Source organism: Cryphonectria parasitica (assembly GCF_011745365.1).
Source record: "Cryphonectria parasitica EP155 unplaced genomic scaffold M406scaffold_8, whole genome shotgun sequence".
Taxonomy (NCBI): Eukaryota; Fungi; Ascomycota; class Sordariomycetes; order Diaporthales; family Cryphonectriaceae; genus Cryphonectria; species Cryphonectria parasitica.
The window spans coordinates 2,010,147-2,036,814 of record NW_024468916.1 but is presented as its reverse complement, the minus strand read 5'-3'; the positions used below and the strand labels follow the sequence as shown (position 1 = coordinate 2,036,814).

General features: G+C 52.9%; 7 protein-coding genes across 7 annotated transcripts; 4 read left to right on the top strand and 3 right to left on the bottom strand.

Moving 5' to 3' along the window:
* Positions 1-2,662: 2,662 nt before the first annotated feature.
* Positions 2,663-3,606, top strand: M406DRAFT_266248 (Nucleotidylyl transferase; the record flags this gene model as incomplete). Its single annotated transcript, XM_040917790.1, has 3 exons — positions 2,663-2,826; positions 2,898-3,411; positions 3,487-3,606. The coding sequence occupies 3 exons, from the start codon at positions 2,663-2,665 to the stop codon at positions 3,604-3,606; spliced, it is 798 nt and encodes a 265-aa protein (XP_040772688.1).
* Positions 3,607-4,785: 1,179 nt separating this feature from the next.
* On the bottom strand, positions 4,786-7,645 carry M406DRAFT_333763 (uncharacterized protein; the record flags this gene model as incomplete). Its single annotated transcript, XM_040920870.1, has 3 exons — positions 4,786-4,881; positions 4,923-6,073; positions 6,487-7,645. The coding sequence occupies 3 exons, from the start codon at positions 7,643-7,645 to the stop codon at positions 4,786-4,788; spliced, it is 2,406 nt and encodes an 801-aa protein (XP_040772687.1).
* Positions 7,646-9,451: 1,806 nt separating this feature from the next.
* On the top strand, positions 9,452-9,803 carry M406DRAFT_50909 (uncharacterized protein; the record flags this gene model as incomplete). Its single annotated transcript, XM_040924425.1, has 2 exons — positions 9,452-9,512; positions 9,604-9,803. 2 exons carry the CDS (start codon positions 9,452-9,454, stop codon positions 9,801-9,803), a joined length of 261 nt encoding a protein of 86 aa, XP_040772686.1.
* Positions 9,804-12,920: 3,117 nt separating this feature from the next.
* Positions 12,921-14,448, top strand: M406DRAFT_238994 (RCC1/BLIP-II; the record flags this gene model as incomplete). Its single annotated transcript, XM_040916081.1, has 2 exons — positions 12,921-13,502; positions 13,609-14,448. Coding segments are annotated over 2 exons (1,422 nt in total), but the record flags the coding sequence as incomplete, so codon positions are not given.
* A 454-nt stretch (positions 14,449-14,902) lies between these two features.
* M406DRAFT_333761 (Yip1-domain-containing protein) lies at positions 14,903-15,979 on the bottom strand (the record flags this gene model as incomplete). Its single annotated transcript, XM_040920869.1, has 2 exons — positions 14,903-15,532; positions 15,635-15,979. The coding sequence occupies 2 exons, from the start codon at positions 15,977-15,979 to the stop codon at positions 14,903-14,905; spliced, it is 975 nt and encodes a 324-aa protein (XP_040772684.1).
* Positions 15,980-16,652: 673 nt separating this feature from the next.
* On the top strand, positions 16,653-17,234 carry M406DRAFT_74647 (uncharacterized protein; the record flags this gene model as incomplete). Its single annotated transcript, XM_040925756.1, has 2 exons — positions 16,653-16,655; positions 16,812-17,234. 2 exons carry the CDS (start codon positions 16,653-16,655, stop codon positions 17,232-17,234), a joined length of 426 nt encoding a protein of 141 aa, XP_040772683.1.
* Positions 17,235-18,542: 1,308 nt separating this feature from the next.
* On the bottom strand, positions 18,543-20,358 carry M406DRAFT_333759 (uncharacterized protein; the record flags this gene model as incomplete). Its single annotated transcript, XM_040920868.1, has 4 exons — positions 18,543-19,333; positions 19,440-19,623; positions 19,773-20,072; positions 20,335-20,358. 4 exons carry the CDS (start codon positions 20,356-20,358, stop codon positions 18,543-18,545), a joined length of 1,299 nt encoding a protein of 432 aa, XP_040772682.1.
* Positions 20,359-26,668: the final 6,310 nt, after the last annotated feature.

Below are 26,668 nucleotides of genomic sequence, written 5' to 3'. Positions count from 1 at the left end.
CCTGCGACTCTGGGAAGGCTGTTTTAAATGCGGGCAAGACGTATTAGCATTGAGAGATATTCCCGGCGGTGCAAAGGCGTACAGCATCCCGTTACATGTGGGCTCGGCAACGCGGGGTGACGTCTGGATGGCACATCAGGGTGCAGTCCGTGTGGCAGTCTTTAATCAGGAGAGCACGTCATAGCGGCTAAGATGATGGATGAGGGAGGGAGCATGCAGCTTTGGAGATCATCTTCATCTTGGGATAGAAATGACAGATACATGTTGCTTGTCGTAAATGAAAATTATGGCTTTATCTCAGCTTCAGTCCAGATGCTGTATCAGAATAATCAACTCTACATTTCATCCCAGATGGACTAATAGAAAGAGGTATTATGTACTCGGTAGGAGCGTTGACGTTCTTGGCTGGGCCAGCCATGCAAAGTTACATGACTACTCACATGCAATGGCATTCAATCAGTGAGTCTTACTTTGAGTTCCTGGGAAGGCAGACAATGTCAAAGCACTTCGTTGTAGAAGACCGAGAAAATGTTAATTGTGTTGTACACTTGTAGGCATTTGTCTGCTGGTCATGAACAACTTGGTGAGCCAGATCAGAAACAAAGCTACTATTTACTAGGAGTAGGATAATGGTATTAAGGAGCAGCTGGGTAAATGGACTCTAAGTGATGAGCCCGATAGTTCGAATAGTTTCCACAAATTGTCCAAAAGTGTTTCTGGATCATTTAGTGTCGTTGGCCTGGAAGACAGTTTGCCCCGAGAAATATCAGAGCTGACCTGATTCAAAGTCACTGTCTTCCATTGCCTCTAAAGGCTTTGATGCTGAGTATGAAGACTAGAAGAAGCACTTCATAGATGAGAGTGTCCCAGACAGCAATGCAGAAGGATGCTGGTATCATGGCTTACAGATAGTTGCTTGGTGTTGTACAATAGTTGGGTTTTGATCATGGTTCCTGGTTCCTTAGGTAGAACCATGACCTTGAGTACTTAGTATGTACCACAACGTCCAGGGTCACAATACAAGAACAGCAGGTTCGATCTAACTCTCGAGTGGTGGGGCTGAGTACGCTGGTTTCACGAGTCTGAGGGGTCGTGCTCGTGGCAGTCGGGCGAGTGGAAAGAGACCTTGCTGTTGTGTTTCGAAGATCCATCCACGAACCCTGGGGTGAGACAGCACTCTGATCTATCTACCATAGTGCGTATTACAATGCACTGTATAGCACTATGTAATAAGGTTCATACTATCCTACGACAATATTACCAAGCAACGCCATGCACGCGATCGGCTGCAGTGCATGTTTATCGGGGCGGTCGGCCCTGATCGTAAAACGCAGGTGAACTTGCAATGGAGTCAACGTGGATGTGAAAAGGTCGGCCACAGTATATTTTTCTCCCGCAAAATGTGGTGCACATATTCTCAAAAAGAAGATGAAGAGAAACAATCACGAAACGGAAATTTCTATCTTCCCAATTGTTTTCTTCTCTTATCCCATTTTCAAAGACACGTTTCCTGGAAGCACACAGGCTGACCCCTGTAACGCAGTACGCCCTCATGGTGGGGTCGTGACCCCCAAGCCTATGTAGAAACAATCCCTCGACAGTGCACGGCCCACTAGAGTAACAGAAGGTGGTCGCCTGTGCGCCCTGTAACCCCCCACCCTCCCCAGGTGAGGGGTGCGCACAAGGTCAAGAGGGGCTGTGGGAGGCCCTCGGTTAAGCAATGTGACCACCCCCCAACCCCACCCCGCCAAACGGCCTTTTACGCATGTTAACGATCCCGTATGCTTTAGGCGTCATTCCTTAACACATAGGCAATTGTCAGGGGGATTTTGAAGGCTTACCCACCAAGCCTCAGAAGAAGCCAAGGTCCAGGATCGTGGTCCCCCCGCCGCTTGCGATGACCAATTCTTTCTTAAATCGTCGTCTGAATCCAGACCCGGCCAGTCCAGTCTTCTTTCAGCACCACCGACAACGGACCTGTTTTTGCTCTCGTCAAAAACAATTCTTGCCCGTTTCAACCGCTCTTTCAGAAAATCCTTTATAGTATAGCTGTACACGATTATATCTCTCGCAGTTCTCCGTTTTCTCTCCGGCCTCGACCAGACCAAATCGGCTGGCTCATCAATCAGGCAGGGCAACAAAAAAAGAGGGGTAACGACCGACAACGCCAGCCTTGTCGTCCTCCGCTGCAGGTGACGACGCAATCCACTTGCAGATTACGGCACTGCACTTCCGGTCCGAGTCTTATAATACCGAGTCACACACACACACAAGCCAAGATCCGACCATCGATTCTTCACTACGCCATAAACACACACACTTTCACACGTCGTCACTCGACTTCACCACCATCGCCTGGTTTCATTTTACTTTCGGTGGCCCGGCCGTGCTCAGCTCGCTGAGTCATCGTCAGTCGAGAGCGAAATATAGGTGGTCGCTCGTCCAGGCCTCTTGCAAGATTCAAGACCTGTGGGTTAACCGTCCCGCTGGTACTACAAAAAAAAGCGAAAAAAGCCCTGATCACGAAAGATCTCGGACAGAGCAGGTCGCACAACCCTCAACCACTATAGAAGCCGCAGACATGACTACCGCACCCACTTCCGCACCTGCCGGCGTACACGCCTCGTCCTCCTCCGCCATGGATTCCCTCGATCACGAGCACATGCAGGCCGCCGCACAAGAAGAAGCGGCCGCCGCTCTGGCAAGCATCGTACCCGAGACACAACTACACACCGAGACGTATCAGTTTCCCGCAGAAAGGCTGCGGCGGAGGCAGATGCACGCGGACAGAATTCCTCTCGTCCTCGTTGCCTGCGGTTCGTTCAGGTCAGTCCTCGTCTTTTCACCCTCTGCCCGTTGAAGACACCCTCTTACTAATCTGTTTATTCCCATTGCAGCCCTCTGACCTTCCTCCACCTGCGCATGTTCGAGATGGCATCCGACTATGCCAAGACCAACACCAAGTTCGAAATCATTGGCGGTTTCCTTTCCCCCGTGTCCTCTGCCTATAAGAAGCTGGGCCTGGCGGCCGCCAAGCACCGAATACACATGTGCACCCTCGCTGCAGAGAAGACGTCTGACTGGGTGACTTGCGACCCCTGGGAGGCTATCCAACCCGAGTACGTCCCCACCGCTCAAGTGCTGGATCACTTCGACCACGAGATAAACACCGTCATCGGCGGATGCGAGGATGTCCACGGCAACAAGCAGCCAGTCCGGATCGCCCTGCTGGCTGGCGCAGACCTCATCCAGACCATGAGCACCCCCGGAGTGTGGTCCGAGAAGGATCTGGACCATATCCTGGGCAATTTTGGAGCCTTCATTATTGAAAGAACTGGCACGGATATCGACGAGGCATTGGCAGGCCTCAAGCAGTATCAGGAGAAGATACATGTTATCCCACAGGTTATTGTGGTAAGTGGCCTTTCGGATCTGGTCATATTGTGGAGTAGCAATTTTCTGTTTTCTTATGACTAACAACACGAGCAGAACGACGTATCTAGCACAAAGGTGCGGCTGATGAGGAAAAGGGACCTGTCTCTCCGGTATATCGTACCAGAACCGGTCATCGAATACATCCAACAAAACAACCTCTATCAAGAATAAAGAAGACCCCCTCTTAGGCGGGCCAGCGACCACAGTTATTTCTAGATGAAGATACCATTGCTTTACAGCGCTTCTGTATTACACATGGGACGAAGAGGGATTAAGCAAGCGGCTGGGGAGAACCATTGGAATATCGCCATCGTCATTGCGCAACTAGTGCGATTCGAGACTTGCGCCACCACCGTCATCTTGCTTACGATCGTGGTGGCCCCTTAACCAACACGGTAACAACAAGTTTTGGCTTCACGGAGGGCTCCGCTTTGCACAGAGTGGTCATACCATTGAACACCTGGGTAGCGACGCGCCCTGGCCAGTGTCGTATACACATACGGTGTCCATTTGTCGGGGGTTCACCTTCCTTTGCGAGCCCAGATAAACTCCGGTTCCGGACGCTTGGAATGCATGCTCAGGTTATGCGTGAGAAACGCGCAATTTATAGAAGATTGGGCCGGCAAGCACTGTTTTCTTTTTCTTCTTCTTTCGGATACCCATTCAGGTGGTATTATATTTTCGGAGGTCCAGATCTCCTCATTTCCTGGCAAGCCTGTTGAGTGGCGTTGCTAGAGGCTCAGGGAGGCCGTTCCTTTTTCTTTTTAGCGAACCAAACAAAACGAACAACAGAAAAGACAGCCCAGCATGACTGCGGCACATTCTCCCTTCCGATCAAAACGAGCCATCTGATTTTTTATTTTTCCGCTTCCTTTATTCCTTCCACCCATTCTTTAATCCTAACAAATGTCCTAAGGCTCAGTCAAAAAGCTTTGGGCGACGATCCTTAGCAGGCAGAGCTCCTGTCAAGTTTCCGTCTTGAGGTTTAGGGGGGAGGGGGGGGGGGGCTTTGAAACAATGGAGGAGGCTCGCTTTTGTTCCTCAAAGCTAAACATTTCTAACACAGCATGATTGCACTATCCCAGAGACGAGATGTGAACGACGGAAGAGACTAACGACAGCAATATGTAGGAGAATAACAGCCAAGGTAACAAAGTCAACAATGATTCGGGATACTGTCTGTGTTACTCGGTATTTAAGTAATCACCAATTTTATATCAAAAACAGACAACAGACAAGAAACAACGCAAATCCCCTAGGGGTTTGAAGGGGAAATAATACACTAACTTCGCTCGTTACAAAGACGAACAGAAGCTTAGAAGCCCTCGCCTCTTAGACCAGACCTCATTCTCACCTGGGTACCTCTATTGCCCTCTGCCCGAACCTTTTCTCCCGGAGCGCCGCGTATACACAGTCCCACTCCGCGTCCTCAATCCCCCAGCAGCCCTGCCGACCTCTTCCTGGGTTGGCAGTGGCGCCCAGCTTACGTTCCTCTTCTCCCTCGCCATCACCTCGGCACCAGAACCCCCAACAAGTGCCGCCTTTGCAGCAACCGTTGGCCGGGAAGACTTGCTGTTGCCACCATACCTCCCTCGTGAGCCGCCTCGGGTGCTCGTTTTGTCCTGCGTGCTCAAGGAGCTCCCCTGACCACCCTTCTTCCTGTCCAGAGCGTTTTCGAGCACAGCCACACGACGGCCACTCGCAGGACCAGCGCCCACAGGCCGGTGGGTGGGCAAGATGTACTCTGGTGCGAACCACTCGAGCCCGTCAGCGTCAGCCTGCTCGTTGGGCCAGCTGCGGTCCGTCCCCTCGGCATCACTACTGTGCACAGACCGGCCGCTTGGGCTTTGAGGTGCCGCCACCGTCAGATTAGCACCAGGACCACCACCAGCAGCAGCGATACCGCCTCGCGACCAGCCTTCGTCCTCCTCTTCCCAGCTATCGCTAAAGCTCTGGATGCCATCGACACCGAGCGAGGGGAGGCCCGTTACATCCCGTGTGAGGGGGCGAGTCGGATCGCCTCCTGGGTGAGTCAATGTGCTGGGAAGAGCTTCACCAGCATGGCGGATTTGCTCTTCAAAGAGGTGGCTGAGGTTGTTGGCGGTGGCGGTATAGAGGGGGGAGCCTGGGCGGGGGATGAGTGGTGCTACTGCTGGAGGCTGAGTCCGAGAGCTAGTTGTGGCGGCGGTGACGTATCCGTCGTTATCGTCATCATCGCTGGTATTTGGATCGTTCATGGAGGTGATATTGGGTGGGATAGGGCTAGCTACTTGGGCAAGGGTGTTGGTGGTGGTTCGTCGGCCGCGCTTGGGTGGTGCACCGAAGATGATGCCGTGCGATGGGTTCCAGGTCTGGTCACCTCGTCTTCCCCCTTTCTCTCCCTTTGTTGGGTGATCACTCTGCTGGGCGACCGGTAGCAGAGGCTGTTGCTGGTCTCGGTGCTGCCGCTGTCTCTGTGACTGCTTGTCTACCATACTGGCTCGGACAGGATTAAACTCCAGGTCGATCCTGGCCTGCGTGCGAGGACGCGGTTCCTGCTCCAAGACAGTACGGCTGTCCCGTCCGACCGGGCTCTGGACGGGAACGCGGCTGTGCTCGCTTGCTGCGCTGGCGCCGACGACGGTGACGGTAGAGTGGCCTGCTGATGGCCGCAAGTGCACTCCTGCAAGGTTGGGCCTGGAGAACACAGGAGACAACTTCTGAGATAGTACGTCTTCCCCTGTTCTCCCCCCTGTGGTGGTGGTGTTCTTGAATGGTCCACCTGCGCCCGTCTCGCCTCCGCTCGAGAGAGGTGGCTGAGACCAAGATGCTGCAGTTGTCAAGCCCTGATCCGTTTTTGTGGTGCTTGGACTAAAGATTCCGCTCGTGGCCACTCCTTTACTCATGCTTTCTGGGCTAAACAGTCCGCGATTAAAGATGGGCCTGGTAGTAACAGCAGCACCTGAAGCTGAAAGACGGCAACGGGAGTCAGCGATATCTTGTTCGTTTGGAAGGCCACATTATTGTATGGGAGGGGGCGAACGAAGGTTCAGAAGCTCAAGGTAGACTCACGCTGCTGTTGTGCACTATCGGCCGCGGAGGTTTTCGTGCCTAGTACAGTACCCATCTGTGCACGTCGAGAGGCCGGCGTCGACGGGCTCGAGGCCGACAATCCATCACCTATGGTCCCGCCACTGGGTGCTGGCTGGGTAATGGTTTTGGCCATGGGTGTGTCGTGATCCTCATTACTTCTTGACGTGCCGAACGGGGACAGCTGGTCCACAGCGGCAGAAAACGACCCAGGTCGTTCTCTCTTGCGGCTCTGAGCTGTCTGAGGAGTCGTCTGCGTTCGTGTACGTGTATTAATCTTGTCCTGGCTAGACAACACTCGGGGCTTCGGTGCACGCTTCAGCTCACTGCGGAGAGGACGAGACAACGTTAGATCCTCATGCTCGTCATCGACAAACAAATCGTCGTCATCCGCCATCACCACATCCTCTGTGGCGACCTCAACATGCCTGCGAACTACCCCGGCCACCTTCTGTGAAGTCCGCCGGTTCTCAACCTGCCAAGGCAAAACTCGATTCCTTCCCGCCCAATACGCCCCCGTACATCTCCTTCCTTTACCCCCCTTGACCGGCCGACGCGCAATGACAGGCGCCCGCCGAAACTCAATATCCAGAGCTCGGCGCTCCACAGCCCGCAGCTCGTCCAGGTCACAGGGCTCGGGAGGGCCCCAGTGACCTGAAATATACGCCGTGTGGCCCGAGGCGGTCCAGCGGCCGAGGCGCATGACCTGCTCGCGCCATCTGCGGTCCGAGGCATCAGCTACAACGCCGAGTCTTACGCCTTCGGCTGTGGTGGCGTCGTCGGGGGGTGGGCTCAGGGGGTTATAGGTTGTTCTTAGACGCTGCCAGTCGAAAGAGTTTTCCTCGGTTGTGCGCAAGCTGATAGGGTGGGGTTGGCGGGAGAAGGGTGGAAGGAACGGCTCAGGGTACGGTTTTTCGTGGTGGGTGCTGGTCGTCGCTGCTGTGTCTTCGTCTTCGTCATCGGAAAAGGTGCCTAGTTTGGGCAGTTCGCTTGCGGGCGGCTGAGCAGGTGAGAACCACGTCTGGGCAGTCTTCTCACTCGCTGCTGCTCTCTGGCGCTGATCAGGGAGTTTGGCGCCGAGTGGTTCAGCAGTCTCAAAGGGAGAGACCTTGTGAATGTTACGCCTCGCGCTGGAGGACATGGCGTGGAATCTGCCCCCTCTTGAAGATGGGGACCGGCGGGTGTGGTAGGCATGCATGGCTTCAGTTGTGACAGATCGATTACCTGTCTGCGGTCAGTCTTGTGCGTGGAACATAATTAATTGAAGCCTCTCCCCTTACTGCTCTATGCTGGTTGATTCCTGGAAATGGCGTTGGTCTTTTCTGAGAAGCTTCAGCTTACTGGGCCAAAATACTGAGAGAGAAGAAGCACCCGGATGTAGAGAATTAGCGAAGCAGCCCACGACCGATGTTGCATAAAAATGAAACAAAAGAGCTAATGTTCTGAAGATTAGACAAGAAGGACAGCTTTTTCAAAAGACATATGATGTTGTCCCATTGTCTTCATACTGGGTGGTTCCCTTCACAGACCGTTTCCGTCCGGCATTTCTTTGTGCAAGGTTCGTGCGGGTTTGTCCGTAACACCCTTTCAAAGATGGGGTCTTTTTTCAGTGAAAGAAATTCCACTTGTCAAAAGAACAATTTGGGTTGTTCTAACCAGACTGGACAGGGCTGGAACAGGAAAGAAAGAAAGAGAAAGAAGTCCGGGCTCAGCTGATTGTTGTCGTGAATCTGAGGTTGTGAAATACCTTGGGGAGGGGTTTTGGGAATTCAGGCACATGGCCGACAAAATTCCTTCCAATATCAGCCGTGATGTAACGAAGAGCATACTGGCAATTGATTACAATAAAGTCTAATACCCTTGTGGTAGGCATGAGCTAAAGAACTTGAAATCTCCCTCTCTCCCTCCCCTCCTTTACCCCTCCTCCTCTTCCTCCTCCCTCCGGCTCCGGGTTTTGCTCTCCGCCTGCTTCCCTCGACTCCCCTTGCAAGCTTGAGGCCAATGACTGTTTTCTCGACAACAGTAGCTTCTCAGAATCAATCTTAAGCCGCATGTAAGATGGCCCAATTCAGGAATAGTATTGATATTTACACCTAGCCTAGCAACCCATGTACAGATGGTTTGGAAATCTTGTGCTCGGCCAAATTTTAATTATTTGACAGACAGGATGATCTCGAGGTATCGTTGCACAAAGAGATTCCTTACGTAGGTCGGATCGACAGACTGCATCTACTCCAGTGAAATTGGCTAAATTCCATCGCAAGGCCGACAACGATAGCATACCAGATAGCATTCATCGACCCCAAGATCTGGACGGATTATTGTGGTATTCCCGTCCTGACAATGCCGTGCTTCGTAGAGGATGACGTACAATTCCGTTTCCACATGGAGACGATAGAGGTCCCAGTGAACCCCTGCCGAACCCTTGACCAACGAATGAGACGAGAGAGAAAAAGGATGAGGCTCTGGGCACAGGTCAAGCCCAGAGCAATGACACATTGAACGGCATGCACACTCGTCGAAATGGAGCGTTGCCGATTCGCCAGAGATTATCTGTAGCGAATCAAAGACGTTTCAATTGCATGCTGACACCCTTTGGCAGGCCCTATCCTTGCTCCCGCTCCTGCCGACGTTACCCAACATATCGGCCCACCCGCAACGCCACTGGCTGTCAAGTTCCTCTAGTGCCTTACTGCCTAGCTCAACACTGACCTGGATTCAGCTGCCACGACCATGCCTCCACCCACCGCCAGCGCAGCTTCGCCCAGCTATAAAAGCGACCGTCTTCCCTCCCCTCTCAATCTTGCACACATCGATTCCAGACAATCATCTCAGATCAACTCTACCTTCTCAACACCAACAAGATCTCCTGCCACCTGCTCTTTACGGCTATCAGTCTCCTGTCTCATCGCCTCCCAAACCTTTCAATACCAGCATCACTACCACAATGGCCACTATTGCGAAGCCCTCCACCTGCTGCGGCAAGGGTGGTGACTCCTGCGTCTGCGGTAAGCTCTTCCGGCTCACGCAATATAACAACTTCCTCCCTCTGCTTCTTGCCGATTGTTCCGTTGCTGATATTTGTACCCCTCTTTCCAGCCCAGAAGGCCACCTGCTCCTGCGGCGCCAAGCCCGCCCTCCAGTGCTCCTGTGACAAGGCCGCCACGGAGAACGTCAAGCCTGCCTCCTCCGCCTCCTGTGCCTGCGGTCTCCGGGCTGCTGGGGCTTGCACATGCGAGAAGAACGGGGCTGTGGGCAGCAGCAACCCCAACGAGATTGACTTCACGACGAAGAAATAAACAAGAATATTCAAGTTTATATGCTTTGTCAACCATACATACCTACGACCCAGAAGTCTTGGATGTTTGGTGAAGCGGAAACGGAGAGAGTGGCAACACGGCAGCGATATCAGCTTTTGCAGAGTCACATCGAGATGGCGTCAACGGCCCACAGCAAGTATCAACGAGCGGCTCACTGGGCAAGAAAGGGCCATATATTACTTTGGTGGATTGAGCGAGCATCTACTTGAGCACTGTCACCGTACGACAGGCCGAATCAGAGCTCAGGCTTTGTCCAAGTGTCCAGACAGGGATCACAACAACCAGGCCAACACGGCAACTATTTGGAGCACATGATGGAATTTGAGGCGCATGGTTGAACGGGAGGAAAATTGAGATACCCAAATTGCAAAACAAAAACAAAGATTTCGCTATGATGCACCCAGTCCTATCCATTTTGACTGCCACTCGCATTCCCAAAGTGATGTTCCCTACCGTCATGCCGCCCAGAATTCCTAGGGTCTCCAAGGTGAATGTAATAGAGGGGCCTGTCTTGGCTCTCTTTGCCCCTGGGATGTGCCCAATGCAGCCTGTTGTTTAGCTGGCTGTTTTTGTCCGTCATACAGAATGCCTTTCAATTTTGCTCTGCCCATGCGGTCTGTGCCCTGCCCAAATTAGAGAAGCTTCGATCATGTGATGGGAGGCATGGTTTGATATCTGGTCGGGATCGCTGTCTTTTAGACCGGCTGTCACAGTTCACTGGGACGTCTTAGATGTCGTATTCACCCCTTCCGCCCTTCAGCCTCTCCTCGGCGCGCGCTATCCTGGAGGGCATGCATTTTCTCACGCACGCCCTCGAGTCGGTACTGCATGTGTCGTGGTTGCCGTAGTCCATCATACACAATTCATAGACGGCGGTGCAACGTATGCGGCACGCCGGATAAGTCATAAGGCCACTGGACGGTCGTGTAATGGCGAGCAGGAGGATCGTCAGGGAGAGAAATATCGTAGGCGCGGTGGAGCGTGTCATGATGGTCCAGGGTTCGGGGTGAGCGTGCGACAGGGGTACGCAGCTGGGGGGACTCAAGATGACGGACTCGAAGCTTGAACAATTATTGAGCGTATCTATGAAGGTAGCAGTAAACGTGCAGTAGACAAGAAATCAGAAACAAAGACGAAGAGAATCGACTTGGGCAGGGTGTAATTTATTTCTTCAATCATAGGGCATGGAGGCAGGTCAATCAGATATGGTCGCATACTCAGCAAGCCTGGCTTAAAACGGTGTAAGCTTACACGGCCGCCAAGTTCTCGTGTCTTGTCCCAAATCGCCGTGAATAGGCCTTAGGTCTCATTTATGGCCCTCTACTACTTGTATTGGGAGTAAAAAGTGATTAAGCGACAGGGCCGAGGTGTCTGGCCGCGCCAGGTGAACGTGTCATGCCAAGCATAGCGACGCCGTCCCGCTGGTAGTATCATATATTTTGAATAAAGCCCCGCGGCAACAGTACTTCGAAAGGAATGTGCTGCAATGGTCGTCTACGAGAGGCTGGTCTGGGGACTTTTCGAGAGGGGCGGTTCCAATTACGATCAGAACATATCTAGGAGGAGAGTTGATATGAAAATCGAGCGAGCGGTCAACCAGATGACTGATTTGGCTGATTATTAGTGGACGTAATCAAGGGCTACGGCCACAAGGACTTGTCCAAACGCAAGGCGGATATCAATAGAATTCCCATACTTGAAATGTGCGCGTTCTAGAATTAGCCAGCTGATTTCCAAATGCGAAAATATCTTTCTGTTTTCCACCGTTCCACTGGCAAGCAAGGGCGAGTATATGCATAGTAGTATTGATCGTCCCCATTGCGGCCTTATCCCCCTGTCTTTACATGACTTAGCCAGCCTTATAGAACTACTTAAGCTTGGCTCGACCAATGAAAATGAGCCATATCCTCTTCAATAGAAACCTCAACCTTCCAATAGGTACTTGAACGCATTGTCCTGCGGCTGATCTTGCCAACCTGCAGACAATAATGAGGCTCCCTCCAAGGTTTGTTTCATCGTGCACGGACTTTTGCTGTATTGATTCTTTGTGCTATTGTACTGCTGCTTGAAAAGCGGGGCCACACCCCTGCAACTTGACTGCATCTGTGATCTTCGACCTCCATCCATTGCTATATAGTCGTGGGGTTTTTGGTTGCACCTTTGGGAAATTTCCTTCTTACCTCGAACGCGCTCTCGAAGTTTGAATCAAACATAACCAATAACAATCAAACTTTGAAGTTCGTTTACCAATTCGATCTCCAGATCATTATCCATTCTCTCCTTCATCACAGAACCTCATCCGCGTTTCGTTTTGACACGCAACAACAGCTCTCATCATCACCGCATTCATCACCACATTCAATTCCCTCTCTTCCCACGCCTGAACGCTACGACCAGCAAGTACGCGTTTCTCACACTTTCATCTTGTTCCCTCATCACTCACTCCGTCATCAATCAACAATGCCTCCCAAGAAGGCTGTGGCTGCGCTTGCGCAGTCCGTCAAGCAGCGCGTCTCTCGAAAGAGCGCGACCAAGACCACTACCACCTCCACTTCTTCCTCTACCGCCCCCTCCAAGACGCGTGCTACCTCAAAGAAGGCCACCAATACCAAGTCAGGCGCCATCACCGCCGACAACAACCCAGCCGCAGGCACCAAGAAGAAGCCCGTTGCCAAGTCTGCTGGCAAGGCTCCCTCTCTGCGCGCCAACATGTCGCGCAAGCGTAAGGCTACTGAGGATGAGGATGATGAGGACGAGAATGAGAGCGAGGCCCCTGCCCCCAAGAAGGCCAAGACGGCTCCCAAGGAGAAGCCCGCTGCCACCAAGACCAAGTCTGTCGCAGCTAAGAAGTCTACCTCTACCACCACTGCCAGCAAGACCAAGGCCGCTGCTGCCAAGAAGCCTGCTGTCAAGAAGTCTGCTATCAAGAAGTCTACTGCTACCAAGAAGCGCAAGTCTGCCGATGTCGATGATGAGGACGAGAGCGAGAACGAGGGCCCTGTCGCCAAGAAGACCAAGACGGCCTCCAAGAAGACCAGCACGGCTCCCAAGAAGCCTGCCCAAAAGCGCAAGTCTGCCGATGACGGTAAGGAGAACGATGCTCCCGTTGCCAAGAAAGCCAAAGTCACCGGCGAGAAGACCGTCAAGGCTGCTCCCAAGAAGAAAGCTACCCCTACCCCCAAGGTCAAGATTGGCGTTCAGATCAACTTTGCCCCCACTCAGGTTCTCGATGTCTACGTCTTCGGCGAGGGCAGTGCTGGTGAGCTTGGCCTCGGTGCCACCAAAGTCGATGGTAAGAAGCCCATCGACGTGAAGCGCCCCCGCAAGAATGTCAACCTGTCTGCCGAGCTTGTCGGTGTCGTCCAAGTCGCCTGCGGTGGCATGCATGCTATCGCCCTCACCAAGGACAACAAGATCCTTACCTGGGGTGTCAACGATCAAGGCACTCTGGGTCGCGACACCCAGTGGGATGGCGGTCTGCGCAATGTCGACGTTGCTGAGGAGGATTCCGATTCCGACTCTGACGATTCCGGTCTCAACCCTCGTGAGAGCACCCCTACCGAGGTGAACACGAAGAACATCGCGCCTGGCACCAAGTTTGTTCAGGTCGCCGCCACCGACAGCGCCTCCTTCGCCCTCACCGAGGATGGTCGCGTCTACTCCTGGGGCACATTCCGCGTAAGTCTTACAACTCACAAACACTTCTTAGAAACTAAGGTCTCATTCTTCGCACCCTAACCTATTTCACCTGCTGACCACACACACACACACACAATACATACAGTGCTCTGATGGCATCCTGGGCTTCAGCAAGGATACAAAGATCCAGTGGTACCCCGCCCTCCTCCCCGAGCCTACCAAGGTGGTCGCCATCGCCACCGGCTCCAACCACGTCATGACCCTTGACAACAAGGGCAAGATCCAGACCTGGGGCGCCGCCGAGCAGAACCAGCTGGGCCGTCGCGTTGTCGAGCGCGACATGAAGGCCTCCGCCCTGCGCCCCGCCGGCCTCAACTTCAAGCGCGGCGTCAAGATCACCAAGATCGCCTGCGGCTCGTACCACTCCTTCGCCATCGACGGCGAGGGCCGCGTCTGGGCCTGGGGGCTCAACAACTTCAGCCAGCTCGGCGTGGAGGCCGACGCCGGCGAGGACGACGCCACCCTCCTCCAGCCCACGCTGGTGGAGGCTCTGGCCGGCCACGTCGTCACCGGCATCGTGGGCGGCGAGCACCACTCGGTGGCCGTCACCGAGGACGGCAAGGCCCTGGCCTTTGGCCGCATCGACGGCAGCCAGGTCGGCGTCCCTCGCGACGCGTTCTCCCAGGAGAACTGCGTCTACGACGGCTGCGGCCAGCCGCGGATCCTCGTGGTCCCGGCTGTGCTGGACATCCCCGGCGCGGTCGTCTGTGCCGACGCCGGCACTGACACCTCCCTGGTGGTCACCAGGGAGGGCAAAGCCTACAGTTGGGGGTTCAACTCCAACTACCAGTGCGGCGTCGGCGAGACGGCCGGCGACGTCCTCGTCCCCACGCTGATTAACAACAGCGCGGTGCGGGACTCGTCGGTCGTCTGGGCCGGCGCCGGTGGCCAGTTCAGCATGCTGGCCAGCGTCCACGAGGACGCCGCCTGAGGGCAAAATTTTTCTCTGTCTCTTCGGCTCTCGTGTTTTTCGGGGCCCAAAGTTTTTTTTCTTCGGCGTTTGGGAGGCCCTGTGTTTCCCCATCAGGGGCAATGTTTTTTTTACTTCCTCCAAAGAGAGGATTTGGGGGCGGGAAACTTTGTGCCGCCCTTGGGAAGGGCAGGCTTTGTTTTATTTCCTGTTCTTGTTCTTTTTATTATGAAAAAAATGCATATTGTTAAAGGGGGGGGGGGCCGTACGGAGTTTATGACCACAATACAAGATGTTTTTATTTCCTCTTTTCTTTTTTCAAGTTTCTTTTTGATTGACTGATGATGCTATTCGCACATGCAAGTGTCTATCTAGTATCCTGCTCGTAAAAATACCCACATCCCGTCTTATGATGAACGGGTCCCTTTTTCCCTCGAGCTACGCCAAACTGCCAGCCACGGCACACGGCCTACGAAGTGCCCGCACTGCCCACGATCTTTGCCATGTTCCCCGATCCTCGCGATGAAAAGATGGTCATTATGCCAAACCCTACGTAGAACAGCGCCAGTGGGTAGGCGACCAAACCTCTCATGCTCCGCAGCCGGCCCACGGCGCAGAACATACCCGAGGCGCTGTAGGTACACCACATGATGGCGGCGGAGGTCATGACGATGCCCATGGGGGTATCCATGGGCATGAAGACGCCGACGACGCTCATGGCTAGGAGCGGGATGATGCAGTAGCCCAGCACGGAGGCGCTCCGACTCCAGGTGAGCGTCGCGGACAGCTCGTTGGCGTGGTGATGGTGGCCGTGCTGCGAGGACGGCGGCTGTGGAGACGACGCGCCGGCGTAAGGGGTTGCACCGGCTGGGGAGGGGTTGCCCGGGTCAGCATCGTCTTGGGGAGTCATGAGGCTGATGATGACGTGTAGGGAGGTCGAGCCCATCAATGATAGGCCGTAGACGTAGCCAAAATGGAGGGTGCCGGAGAGGGCGAGCAGGAAGCCGAAGCAGACGAGAAAGATCAGGGGTCCTATGATGTCGCTGTCGTCCATAAGGTGCTGGTCGATTCGTCGGAAGGGGTTCAGGACTGCTATTGTCTATTAAGCGGGGAAGGGTGATCTCAGTCAGTATTTGTATTGTCCAGTAGCAAGAGAGAGACAGAGAGAGGGAAACAGGCAAGGCAGGAGAAGAGAACCTACCTTTGCCTGGATGTGTCCAAAGTTGATGTCCAGCTCCTCCAGCAGCGAGGGCTCGCCCTCGTAACCCTCTGCCGAGAAAGCTGCGAGCCAGCCGGTCCTCAGTCCGCCCTGCTCGCCCATGCGCCCCGAGACACCAGCCGCGGGTCCAAAGCCAAAGTTTGCTCCTCCACCGCCCATCGTGCCCGAGGGTGCGCCGTAGCCATAGGAAGACTGCGAGGATGCTGCGTGGCCCGAGACATCGTTTGGTGCGCCATACGAAGATGGGTAGAACTGGAGATTCTGGGCGGACTGGGGCGCGTAGGCTGGATTGCCTTGGGGCTGCGCGCCATAGCCGTACTGTGCCATGTTGGCCTTGCTGTCTGTCTTCGTTTCTTGTTTGGGTGGTGGTGGTGAGGGAGGAGGATTGGTTAGGCTGTCAAGGGCGTGTTCGTTGCCTGCTCTGAGGATACGGCAGACGCTGTTGTCTGGTGGCTTTTGCCCTTGCTTCAGTGCAGAGAGGACACGCGTTCAAAGGAGAAATGATTGGTCAAATGAAGAATATGGTGGGTGGTGTGGTGGAAGGCTCGTTATGCAGACCATGCAGAATTTCAGATGTCAAAAGAGGAATTTCTGGACAGCAAGACGCAGTTCGCAGGTTGATGTCAGGATGTTCAGGGGGGCCAGCTTGTCCTGCAGCTTGTCCTTGCAGGAGGGTCTATGCCGGGGTGCCAAGTGCCTGCGGGTGCCTGAGCTCTTGACACCCGGCAGGCAAACCTTTTGGTGCCACAGCAAGCGGCTTTGGCAGGCACAAAGGTCGAGCCGGGGTCTTTTTCTCCTTCGGCAAAATTTCATGTCGCCATCCTCGCCGGCAGCCAGCTTCTGGACTACGATTCCACCTCTCTGGCCTCCTCATCCTCATACTCTCAAGACGTCTCCTCGAGGGCGCAATCGTCCATTTGACACGACTATATTTCAATCTCATAGTTGTGGGCACCGTAATAGATTGTGAGGTGCAGACCAGCGCATCCGGTCGTTCACAATGGTAAGAAGACCCGAGCCCCGAGCTTCGACATTCCTTTGCTTCCTTTCGCCCGATACAGACGGCGCAGAGCATCTCTTCTTTCCTCCCTCTTGCGATGTCTGGCGCGGATGCTCTTACTCGAGGAGGACTCGCAAACTGACTACCGCATCCTTCTAGGCGTACCGCCTCATAACCCAAGTCGTCCTCATTGGCACCCGCGTTGTGGGCCGCGCCTTCGCCGAGGCCTACAAGCAGGCCTCCGCCTCGTCCTCCTACCAGCGTGCACAGCAAAAAGCCGGCGGTGCATCTGCATCTGGGCGCGCAAGCATCACGAGCGGCATGACGCTCGACGAGGCTGTCAAGATCCTGAACGTAAAGCCGCCGCAGGGTGGCAAGGCAGACATGGAGGACGTAATGGAGCGGTTCAAGCGGCTATTCGACGCTAATGATCCGCAGAAGGGGGGAAGCTTTTACCTGCAGAGCAAGATATTGCGGGCAAGAGAGAGGATCGAGGCCGAGGTGCGACCCATGCAGGAGAAGATGGCGCAAGAGAAGGAGGCAAAGGAGGGGTGGAAGCCGAATATCTACAAAGATCGGTGATGAGGGAGGGGGGCTGGATGAGGACTGGCGCCGATGAGGTTTACAGGCTACAAGAGACTCCAGATCAAGAACCCGACGGCAGAACTTCGATCCCGCAACGACGCTACCCCTTCACACCGACGACGATGGGGAGGAACAAAGCAAGGAAGGAAGGGACAGGGACATTTGGGCGGCAAGACCTCGACATCGAAATATTCCCCGCTGCATATGGCGTATTTATATACATCTTCACTCGACATGGCATGGCGTTCTTTGGACACGGACCACGGAGCTTCCAGTACGGAGAGGGCTGGCCGGCTCTTGAGATTCTTCAGGGCCCGGGAGGGGGCGAAATTAAAGGTGGCTCGCGCCGGCTGTGTGTTTTGCCTGTGTGTACAATATCGGGAGTTTGGACAAGGAAAAAAAAAAAAGAAACATTTTGAAGATATGATGAGGTCGCATGGCGTTGTGCTGGCCCGGGTATGCGTGTCATAGCGCATGAAAGTGATATGATAGCACCTTGCCCTCACAGTTGCTATCCATCCACAGCTATGAGCCTGGTCTTCTTCGCGCACATCCAAAGTGCAGTCCGAGCCACTTTTCCTTAGTATGGCTTATCACGTAAAAAAAAAGAAGAAAAAAAAAAAAAAAAAAAGCTCTCCGCCAAGCCACACATCGTACGATGGAGGCCCGTATTGGTCCATAGCATTAGCAGTCTCCTGCATGATACCTTGAGGCCGAAACATAAACAAGCGTTTCACATCACATCTGCGCAGGATTGTTGGTTCCGTCTGCAGAGGATTAAGCGAGCCACGACTTTGCATGAACGGTGAAATCATGCAGACAGGCATCCTGCGCTCCTCGATCACATCAAACGCCTCTACCGGGGAATTTATCTATAGGAGGCAAGACGGATGTTTTCTGAGTGCATCTAAATTAGGAATTAGGTTGGCTTGAGAAGAAGTCCAGCTACGACAAATGTGACAGCAAGAATAAGGGACTGAAGAAGCAGTGACGCACGTAGTAGGTGTTATTATAGTCCTCAACCAACACTGCAATGCATATGGCCACTGCGATCATGCTGCGAATAAGGTGCATCGCACAAACCCTCGTCTGAGCAGGCCCCTTTTACTCACTACAGAAAGTGCAGACAATCAGGCTTCAACCTTCCTGGTTCGCCGCCTCTTATGGTCGTCCACGCCTTTGACCTAGCTGGACTGGGAAACACAGAAATCTGCTCTCAGGTTGTAATATCCTCATCCTCATCACCCTCAGACTGCCATAAACCCTCCAGCAGTCGCTACAGACAGCTCCGTATGGCCCTGGTCGTCACCCCTGGATCTCAAGCCATTCCGGCCAGACGCGACCCCATCGCTTCTTGAAGGTGGGAAGCTTGCTTGCCACTGCTATATTATCAGCTGGTTCCAGAATGCTACTGCTGCTGCTGTTCCACCCTCCATGGTGTCGTGTAGATGGCGTGATGCCGTCGCCGCCGAGCATGCCGGACCGTCCTGCCTCCTCTGGGCTGTGGACGATGCTGCTTTGACGGTCGCTTGTCTTGCAGCCCTGGGTGATGTTGCTATGCCCAGACAAGCGTACACTGTGATGATCCTGGGGCCGGGCCAAGGACAGCGGCGCTGGAAGAGCGGACGGATGGCTTGATCGAGGCGACGCTGTGTCGGTCTCGTGCAGGCTCAGTTCTTCCCATATCTCCTGGAACACCTTGTTGCTCGACGGCATGCTCGGCTTGACAGCTGCGCTGCCATGTTTGATGGCATGCTCGGCATTACATCTCGGGCTTAGAGAAGACAATGGACTGTCGACCAAGCGTACTTCTCCTGACAACCCCTGAGCCGTGCCATGCGGGACTACCCTCGTCGGTGGCGCCAGGTTGGTATCGAAGCCTTCTCTTACAAGCTCAGTAGTAGCGAATTGTACGGCCTCAACAGTGGCCGGGAAGCCAATTTCATCGCCATTTGTATCCACGTGCGTAGGACTGGACCGATTCCTGTGCCTGCGTCTCAGGCACAAGGCAATAAGCGACACGAGCAGTAGAGCGCTGAGAACTGCGCCGACCACGAGGCCTGCTACGACACGTATGCTCGGGGGCGAGGCGTGCGCTGGAGAGGTCAGGGAAGATGTGGATGTTGGGGCGGAAAGACCAACAGTAGGGGATGAGGACCCGGCAGGTCCACTAAAGAAAGGGGTCGTTGTTGTTGTTGGTACCGGGGTTGAAGTAATAGTTGGGATGATTGGTGATGTGATGGTGACTGTCGACAGTGATCGAGCGGTGTCGGTCACTGGGGCTGGTGACGGTGCTGATGTAACCAGAACTCGCGAGATGACTGTGATCATGGATGTAATTGTGCCAGCGTCTGGAATTTGTCTTTGCTTTGGTGTCAACAGCCCTCTTGATTTGTCGTCCGAGTTCGTCACAAACGGCCGGGAAAGAGTGGTGTCACTAGTGAGCAGAAGGGATGAGTAAGTATCCAACCCCTCAACTCGTGAAGGCCTGTTGCGCTTCTGTGGTGAGCTCAGGTCAGACGTAGCGTGTCTGACTTGCTCGGTGAGGACGCTCGTGTTGACACTCAAGGTTGTCACGATCTTGATCGTGTTGACGGTTGCTGTTGAGGTCGTGCCCTCCCCGACGGTTGTCGTTAGGCTGCTGACAACCGTCGTCGTGGAGAACACAGTCGGCTTGCCGTCTTGGTGTCTCGCCTCCTTCCTCGTGACAAGAGCACGATCCTCTAGCCAGTGAGGCGCCTCATCGCCCAAGTCAGGCGTTGTTTCCCTTTGTTTCCGAGCAATCGCGACACTGTTTGGGCTAGGGTGCATGTAGAGCTCATCCAGCTCGCGAGGCTGTATGGAGCGCGTGTCTTGACTTTTTCCTGCGCACATATCAGCAGCCAAGGCGTACAAAGCCTGCGATAGTATGGCTTTGCACTATGTAGCGGGCAAATGATCCCGAGGCGGTTGTCAAGACTCAAGCATCACAACAGGGGAATAATTACTTCGTCTTGGGCAGGAAGAGCCACATATTGAATTCGAAAACGCTAGCAACTACAGTGACCAACATGTTTAGGTTGCTCGACAGCCTGTATCACCTTGCAACGCAGCCTACCTCCAGCTGGTCCTGTGGTGACATGATTTTCAAGACCGTTTGCGGACTCAAAATGTGATTGTAAGTTGGATCACACACCTCCAGACTGACGCACTGAATCGAATGACGGCTGGAGAGGAGAAAGAAGCCTGGGTGTGCCTGACTTTCAAGACCTAGGAGGACAGTAGTCTCGAACCGCACTTCAAGAACTCGCTTTCTCCCTCTTGGAACCTCAAGGCAACCGTCTCGAGCTCTAGAGTGGTCAGCCACAGTATACAAGGCTGGGGAAACTGTCAAATGCCATTGAGGCCGACTCGACCTGTTTGAGCTGCAAAGTCCGTAGACCCGCAATTGTTCGGCAGAATCTAGAGACATTTTGCCGAGACGCCGAGAGGTGACATAGCCTGTTGGTCAAGAAGAGGCTGACCAACTTCCCGCTTCTCATCTTGAACTCCTTTCAGCTGAATGACGAAGTCTTGAGAGGAGCCTCGTCCCATCGATCCAGAAAAAAAAATCTATCGTTTTGATATGGGCCAGCCGAAATCCCCGTGGTTGCTTCGACGGCATCCCTTCCCTTGCAGGTAAACTCGACTGAGTTCATTGTGTTCCAGTCCAGTCCGGTGTGGTGGGCTGTGACAAATCCGGGTGGAGCGGGCGGACGTATGGATCCCCTGATCAAGCACTCAGATCTGATGTGCAGCACAGCTTGCTGCCAGTGCCTGATGATCAAAAGAATAAGAACAGTGGCTCTTGGGGTAATACGGCGAGTGGATCATTTGACATGTTCACTGCAGATCGGCGATATACTGTGTAGCATGGGCATTCTCTTGGAACCACGCTGTCGCACATCTTGCATACGCAGGTAAGAGGGGAGAGGCCGGAAATGGAAGCTCAACTCCACTTGCAGCAGATTTGAATGTGGTTGAGGCGCAGGGGGCAGACCCCATTGGTGATGCGACATTGGCAGACAATTAAGCCCGAAAAGGATGGGATTACCCTCACGATATTGAAACGGCTAGGCATTCTGCTCTTGGGTGCACGTTGCCCCTGGATCCCGTGATCTCCAAGATGCAGTAGTGGAAACGGCAGATTGATAAATGTCTGCATTATGTCGTTTTGAAGGGAGTTCAAGATCATGTGGACGCATGAAGAGATTCGATTCGAGTTGATGGGCATTGGCCAGACTGGATGGGGACCAGCGACTAACTAGTAAGGTCTCAAAGATATCCAATCAGAACTGAAGAGGAAATGAGAACCACTAAGTGCTGCAATACCATTTCATGGGTACAAGATGGCTATAACTTGGTCTGTAGTATGCAATATTTCGTATTCCCTCGAGATGATTGTCATCTGGTATCATCCCCAGCAACAAGATAATGCAGATGACTGGCCCAGGAACTGCCGACTTCGGTACTCGAAGCTGCAGCACGAGCTTTCCAAAAGTCTACCGGCATAATGCAATAGACTTGGCTACTATAGTTGGCCTAGGATACACATTGACGCCCGAGCTGGTTCAATATAACAGGGCCAAGATTCTCGAGAGAAAAAAGTCCTTGATGCGTTCCCCTTATTGTCGTTCATGTGGGACGGACTGGACCAGTGTTTAGATGGCGTAAGCTATCAAACGTTTTTGAGTCCCCACTTACATTGGCGGACCGCGATGGGTTGCCCGCGGACATTTGATAGGTTCAGTGGCTATTTGGCATGGGCATGGGCATTGTCAACTTACTGAGGCCTTGTTACTTTGGTTGAGCAGTGTTAGCGAGGTTGAAATGTTGCCCCTGAGGCCATGGTATTCGCATCAAGTTTTCGCTAAGAGTTCAGCGCACATGTATCAAAGGCTCACCGGGTCCGAGGGTTTGTTGGTGATCGATAGAGGAAGCTGAGAGTGTCGTACTCGTATCAAGATTTTATCTTGTTGACCAAAGTTTGTTCCTGACTGTGATAATCTGATAGCTCTGGCGACCTCAGCGTCAACCACACTGCAGCAGACAATAAGCTCCGCCCTGACCTTGGTGGTGTTTTACATAGTGTTTCTCGAGCACTGCACTGCTACACATAATTAGTTGGTTATAGGTCATATAACATTTTCATATCTGATAAGATTAGACTGAGCCAGACCTAAGTGAACTCTATTCTCCAAAAGTGGTGCCCGAGCCATTTGTAGCCGTTTCCCCCCCTTTTCATGAGACCGGTGCTCCCTCAGTCAGGAGTTTGTTGAAAAGTCGAGATTCGGGAAAGCCACATCATTAAGTGGTATCACATCCATTTGAGGACCCGATTGCCTAAGCCATATGTGAGTTGCAATTATACAGGACGCATTGCTTCCGTGATTGTCAGGAGCAGCCGAGGGACAAAACCTCAGAGGGTCAGCGCATCACGCGTTCGCTTCAGCAAAACCCTGAAAATTTGTCGTTCTTCTTGACCATCTTGCTGACTGTGAGACCTGGTTGGCTCACTAAAGGCGTCACGTTCTCGTGACGAGCTGCTGCGGTGCGGGCTCATCCGTCGCCGAATGCAGAGCTGACCAATGTGGCGTGTAGATCACTGCTTGTATGGTCACCATTCTTGCCGCAGCGGAACGAGCCGAATGTCTTGGTCTCAAACATAGTTAGGTGGCCTCTTTGATCACGTCTGTGTTCAGTTGGTTTAGGGAGAAAATGAAAAATGAAAGCAAGGAAAATATACTTTCAAACAAAAAAATATAAGTTTCACCTCATCCTGATTGACTTTCGCCACGACGTGAAATCCTCGAAAGCTGCGCCCTGAGCTATTCCTAGTAGTGAACTGTACTGATGCAACCCAGCAACAATAAGCTCGCCCACGCATCACATGACTGCCGACGCTTCCGGGAGGGTTGGGTCTGGTGGAGTCTCAGCTCCATCTGAACGCTGCATGGTATGATACGATCTAAGGGATTTTGTTTTTTCCTCCAAAAGACATCATGCCACAGTCACATGTATCATTATTATGTTGGTTGTTGTCTCAAGGATTACCATACCGCCTTCTTCTTCAGACTTACAAAAGTTCATCATTTGTCTCATGTCTCATCCACTTGCTGCTGATCTCTGTTAAGGTTGGAAGCCGCGCTCCAAGAAGGCCACTCAGGGGAATGTTACACTTTTTCTCGACCACACCTTTCTATAGTTTGGTCTAAAGGGGAAGAAGAAAGACAAGAAAAACTCGGGACTTCGGAAATTTGAAAATAGCGACGACTCGGAAGCCATTCAGCTGAGAAGGATAGTACCCGACGAGCTGACCGTACGGAAGACGAACCTGTGCTTCCCCAAACTCCTATTATTTGTCTTATTCATGACGATGCATCGGAAACAAGCCGGAAACACTCCGAACCCACTCCCACCTAATAGACTCGTTACTATGGTTCGTTGAAAAGTGCCTGTGTGAGATTCATTCATGTTGGTTGTCCGGCTAAGCGGATATCATGGGAAGTCAATCGGGTTCTCGCGAGTCAGTTGGGAACGATCACCTGCAGGTCTCCTAATAGCAAGTGCCTTTGGCCGAGTCGCAATAATCACTTGCGTGGCGGGCGTGAGTAGAAGGCCCAGAACTCTGGAACGGGCGCAGCACAAAATTCAAGGGACCCTTGGGCTGGGCAAGGCCGGGTTTGGGGGGGGGGGGGTTGAAGCTCATCATTGTGGCGGTCCTCCCCTCCTTTTATTCCTCTGCTTCTTGAGGTTTTGGCATCTATGCTTTGGATGGGGATACATTCTGTTTTGACAGGCCGTAGTGAACAGATATGCAGTAGAGACTACTGTTCCCTATGTCGACATCAGTAGTTGCTTTCCCTGATTGTGAAATGTTTCCCAGCTACCGATCTCTTTGTCCATACCGGTAGGCTGGTCCTGTGGGTACGCTTTCCAGGGAATGAAATGGACTGTGAGCCCCGGGTATGATTCCGAATGAGCGAACTCCAAGACGAGGGGGAAGGAAATCTCGGCCCTCGTACTCCAAGCAGTAATTTCCTCCCGGCACTACATTGGCCGGGACTAGACGCTTGGCGCTCTCGGGGAGAGAAGAAGACGCACCGTATCCACAGACGTTACATTTGCCAGACTTCCCCACAGGCCCTGAAAAGAGAGAGAGATAGAGAGAGGTCCAGGATGCGGGTTTTCTGAGCGTACCAGACTCCTGGGTGATCTGCATTCTTGGGCATCAAGCTGTTTTGCCTCTTGAGAGTCATGTTGAGCGGGCGGGAAAGACATAGATCGAGACTTGATCGGCAGCTGGGATTGCTTTATATAATTATTCAATGGAGAATTTCAAGCCACTTGATGCCCAAGATGACTTGATAGTAATTCTTCAGCTGGCCCTTCAACGAGCTCGCAGCAGCCATCGGAGGAAGGGGGCCCAGGGGCGCAAGGACCGCGGCATCACGAGAGTGGAGGTTGACCGTGCGACTGGTAACTCTAGCGTCATTATTCCTTACAGATGTTGCATAGGCGAGCGATTTGTCCGATCGTATGCTTTGTGCTACCGTACTCCCCATGCTTGTTTGTGTGGAATCAATGTATACGTACTATGTAGCAGGGAGTAATTTTTTTTTTTTTTTTTTTTTGAAGAATCCTTCGTTCAGGGTCCTCGCTGGCTACCATGGTATGGCAACAAAACCACGAGCCGAGGCCTCTGTCTCTCTTGAAGTGCATGCCCTTTTACTTATGCAGCAGACGTCATGAAACTACCCCCAGCTTGATCTTTTTTTTTTAATTTTTTTTTTTTTACTTTCCTTCTTTTCTTTTCGGTGTGTACTTCTCAATTGGGGATGTGGGTGTGTCAATTGGTCGCTGTGTCTGCTTCGTTCAGAGCCCCAAAGTGCCACAGTGGAACAGACAAGATGGGGGTCCAAAGTGGAATCAGCCACAAGAGTAAAGTACTGTATTGTAGTGGGAATTTACTCTGGTACTTTTAGTCTGGAACTACTAACTACTATGGACAACTGGACTATGGCAATAGTTAGGAGTTGAGTTAAAACGACGCACGTACATAATACCGTACTGTGCAGTAGGGCGAGCCAGAGAAACCTGGGTAGGGCTAGCCAGACTTATACTAGCTAGCAGTGCGGACCAGGGCAATGGGCTACCACTAGGTATTGCGCCCAGGCCAAAACCAGCGGACTCATACTACGCCATACACTATGACCCCTAGTAACGTGCCCTACTTTCTCTCTGCCACAGTGGTGTACCGTGTAATGACTGGGCACTGTAATTCTTCAGCCAATATTCACCACAAGTTACATCAGACCCGTAACCAAGGCCATACTCGTAGTGTGAAGACACTACTACTATAACCATGCCCACAGAAGAGGGGGCAAGCCAGGCTTACCTTGTTTCCATGCGACACTGGGCTCCCGGTGTAAAATTGGGTCTTGAAGAACCGGGGGAGGTCAAGGTGGAGAGGAGAGGGGGGAAAAGTCCAGAGCAACCAGGTTCAGGCTCTACGCGCACAGAACATGTCAGCACAAGCTGTCCCCATAGTTATCTGGCACCGGCCACAGTTTCCCGGTTGGTCGTGTCGTATCCCTTCTGCACGCTCGGACCGTTGTCTCAAAGCACACCCAAGTCCTCGGCGCTACTTGTGAAGAGTTTCCTGTTCCTTATTTTCTTGAATGAGGGGGAGGAGAGGGGCCACATCGCCCTCCTCAAATCCCCGTGCCCACGAGAATAGTCCACAATTCAAGGAAGCGGGGTGGTTCTTTTTTTCTTTTTCTTTTCTTCTGGTTGGAAAATGAATGCCTGTCTGTCTACAGTACCATCTCTGCCTCTCTCATTGTCTCTACCCCTTGTTTCCTTGTCCTCCCCCCTCTTTCCCCCCTTCTTTCCTTCCAGCAGGTGGGTCTCTTGTTGGAAAGGCGCGAACGACGCGAGCTCGTCAGGGCTGAAAAAAAGACCATCTCGAGGGTCCTCGTCACGCCCCGTCAAAGCGTTACAGGGCATTGGGATTTAAACGTGCACAGTTGTGTCGAAGATCTGTCACCGAGTTGCGTTAGACGTAGTGAACCCGGGGCTCGCCGGCTCATACAGTAGTCAGTAGTACGTACTATGGTACATAGCTTCTGTGCACCAACCAGCAAAAGGAGATTTTGGATCGGCCGCTAGTAGAAGGGTGAACCCAAGCTAAACAAGAGCAAATGCTGCTAGCAAATGACATGGCCCTTGATCTTCTCCTCTCTACTCTGTAAACTCTTTTTACTCTTACTTGAGCCCAACCTTTCTTTTTTTGTTTTATTTCATTTCTTTCCTTCCTTTCCCCTCCCCCCCAACCCAACCAACTAACTCTCGACGACATATGTAACGGATCTCTCCGTCGATATCGTGGACCGTGTCCGCGAATTCCATCT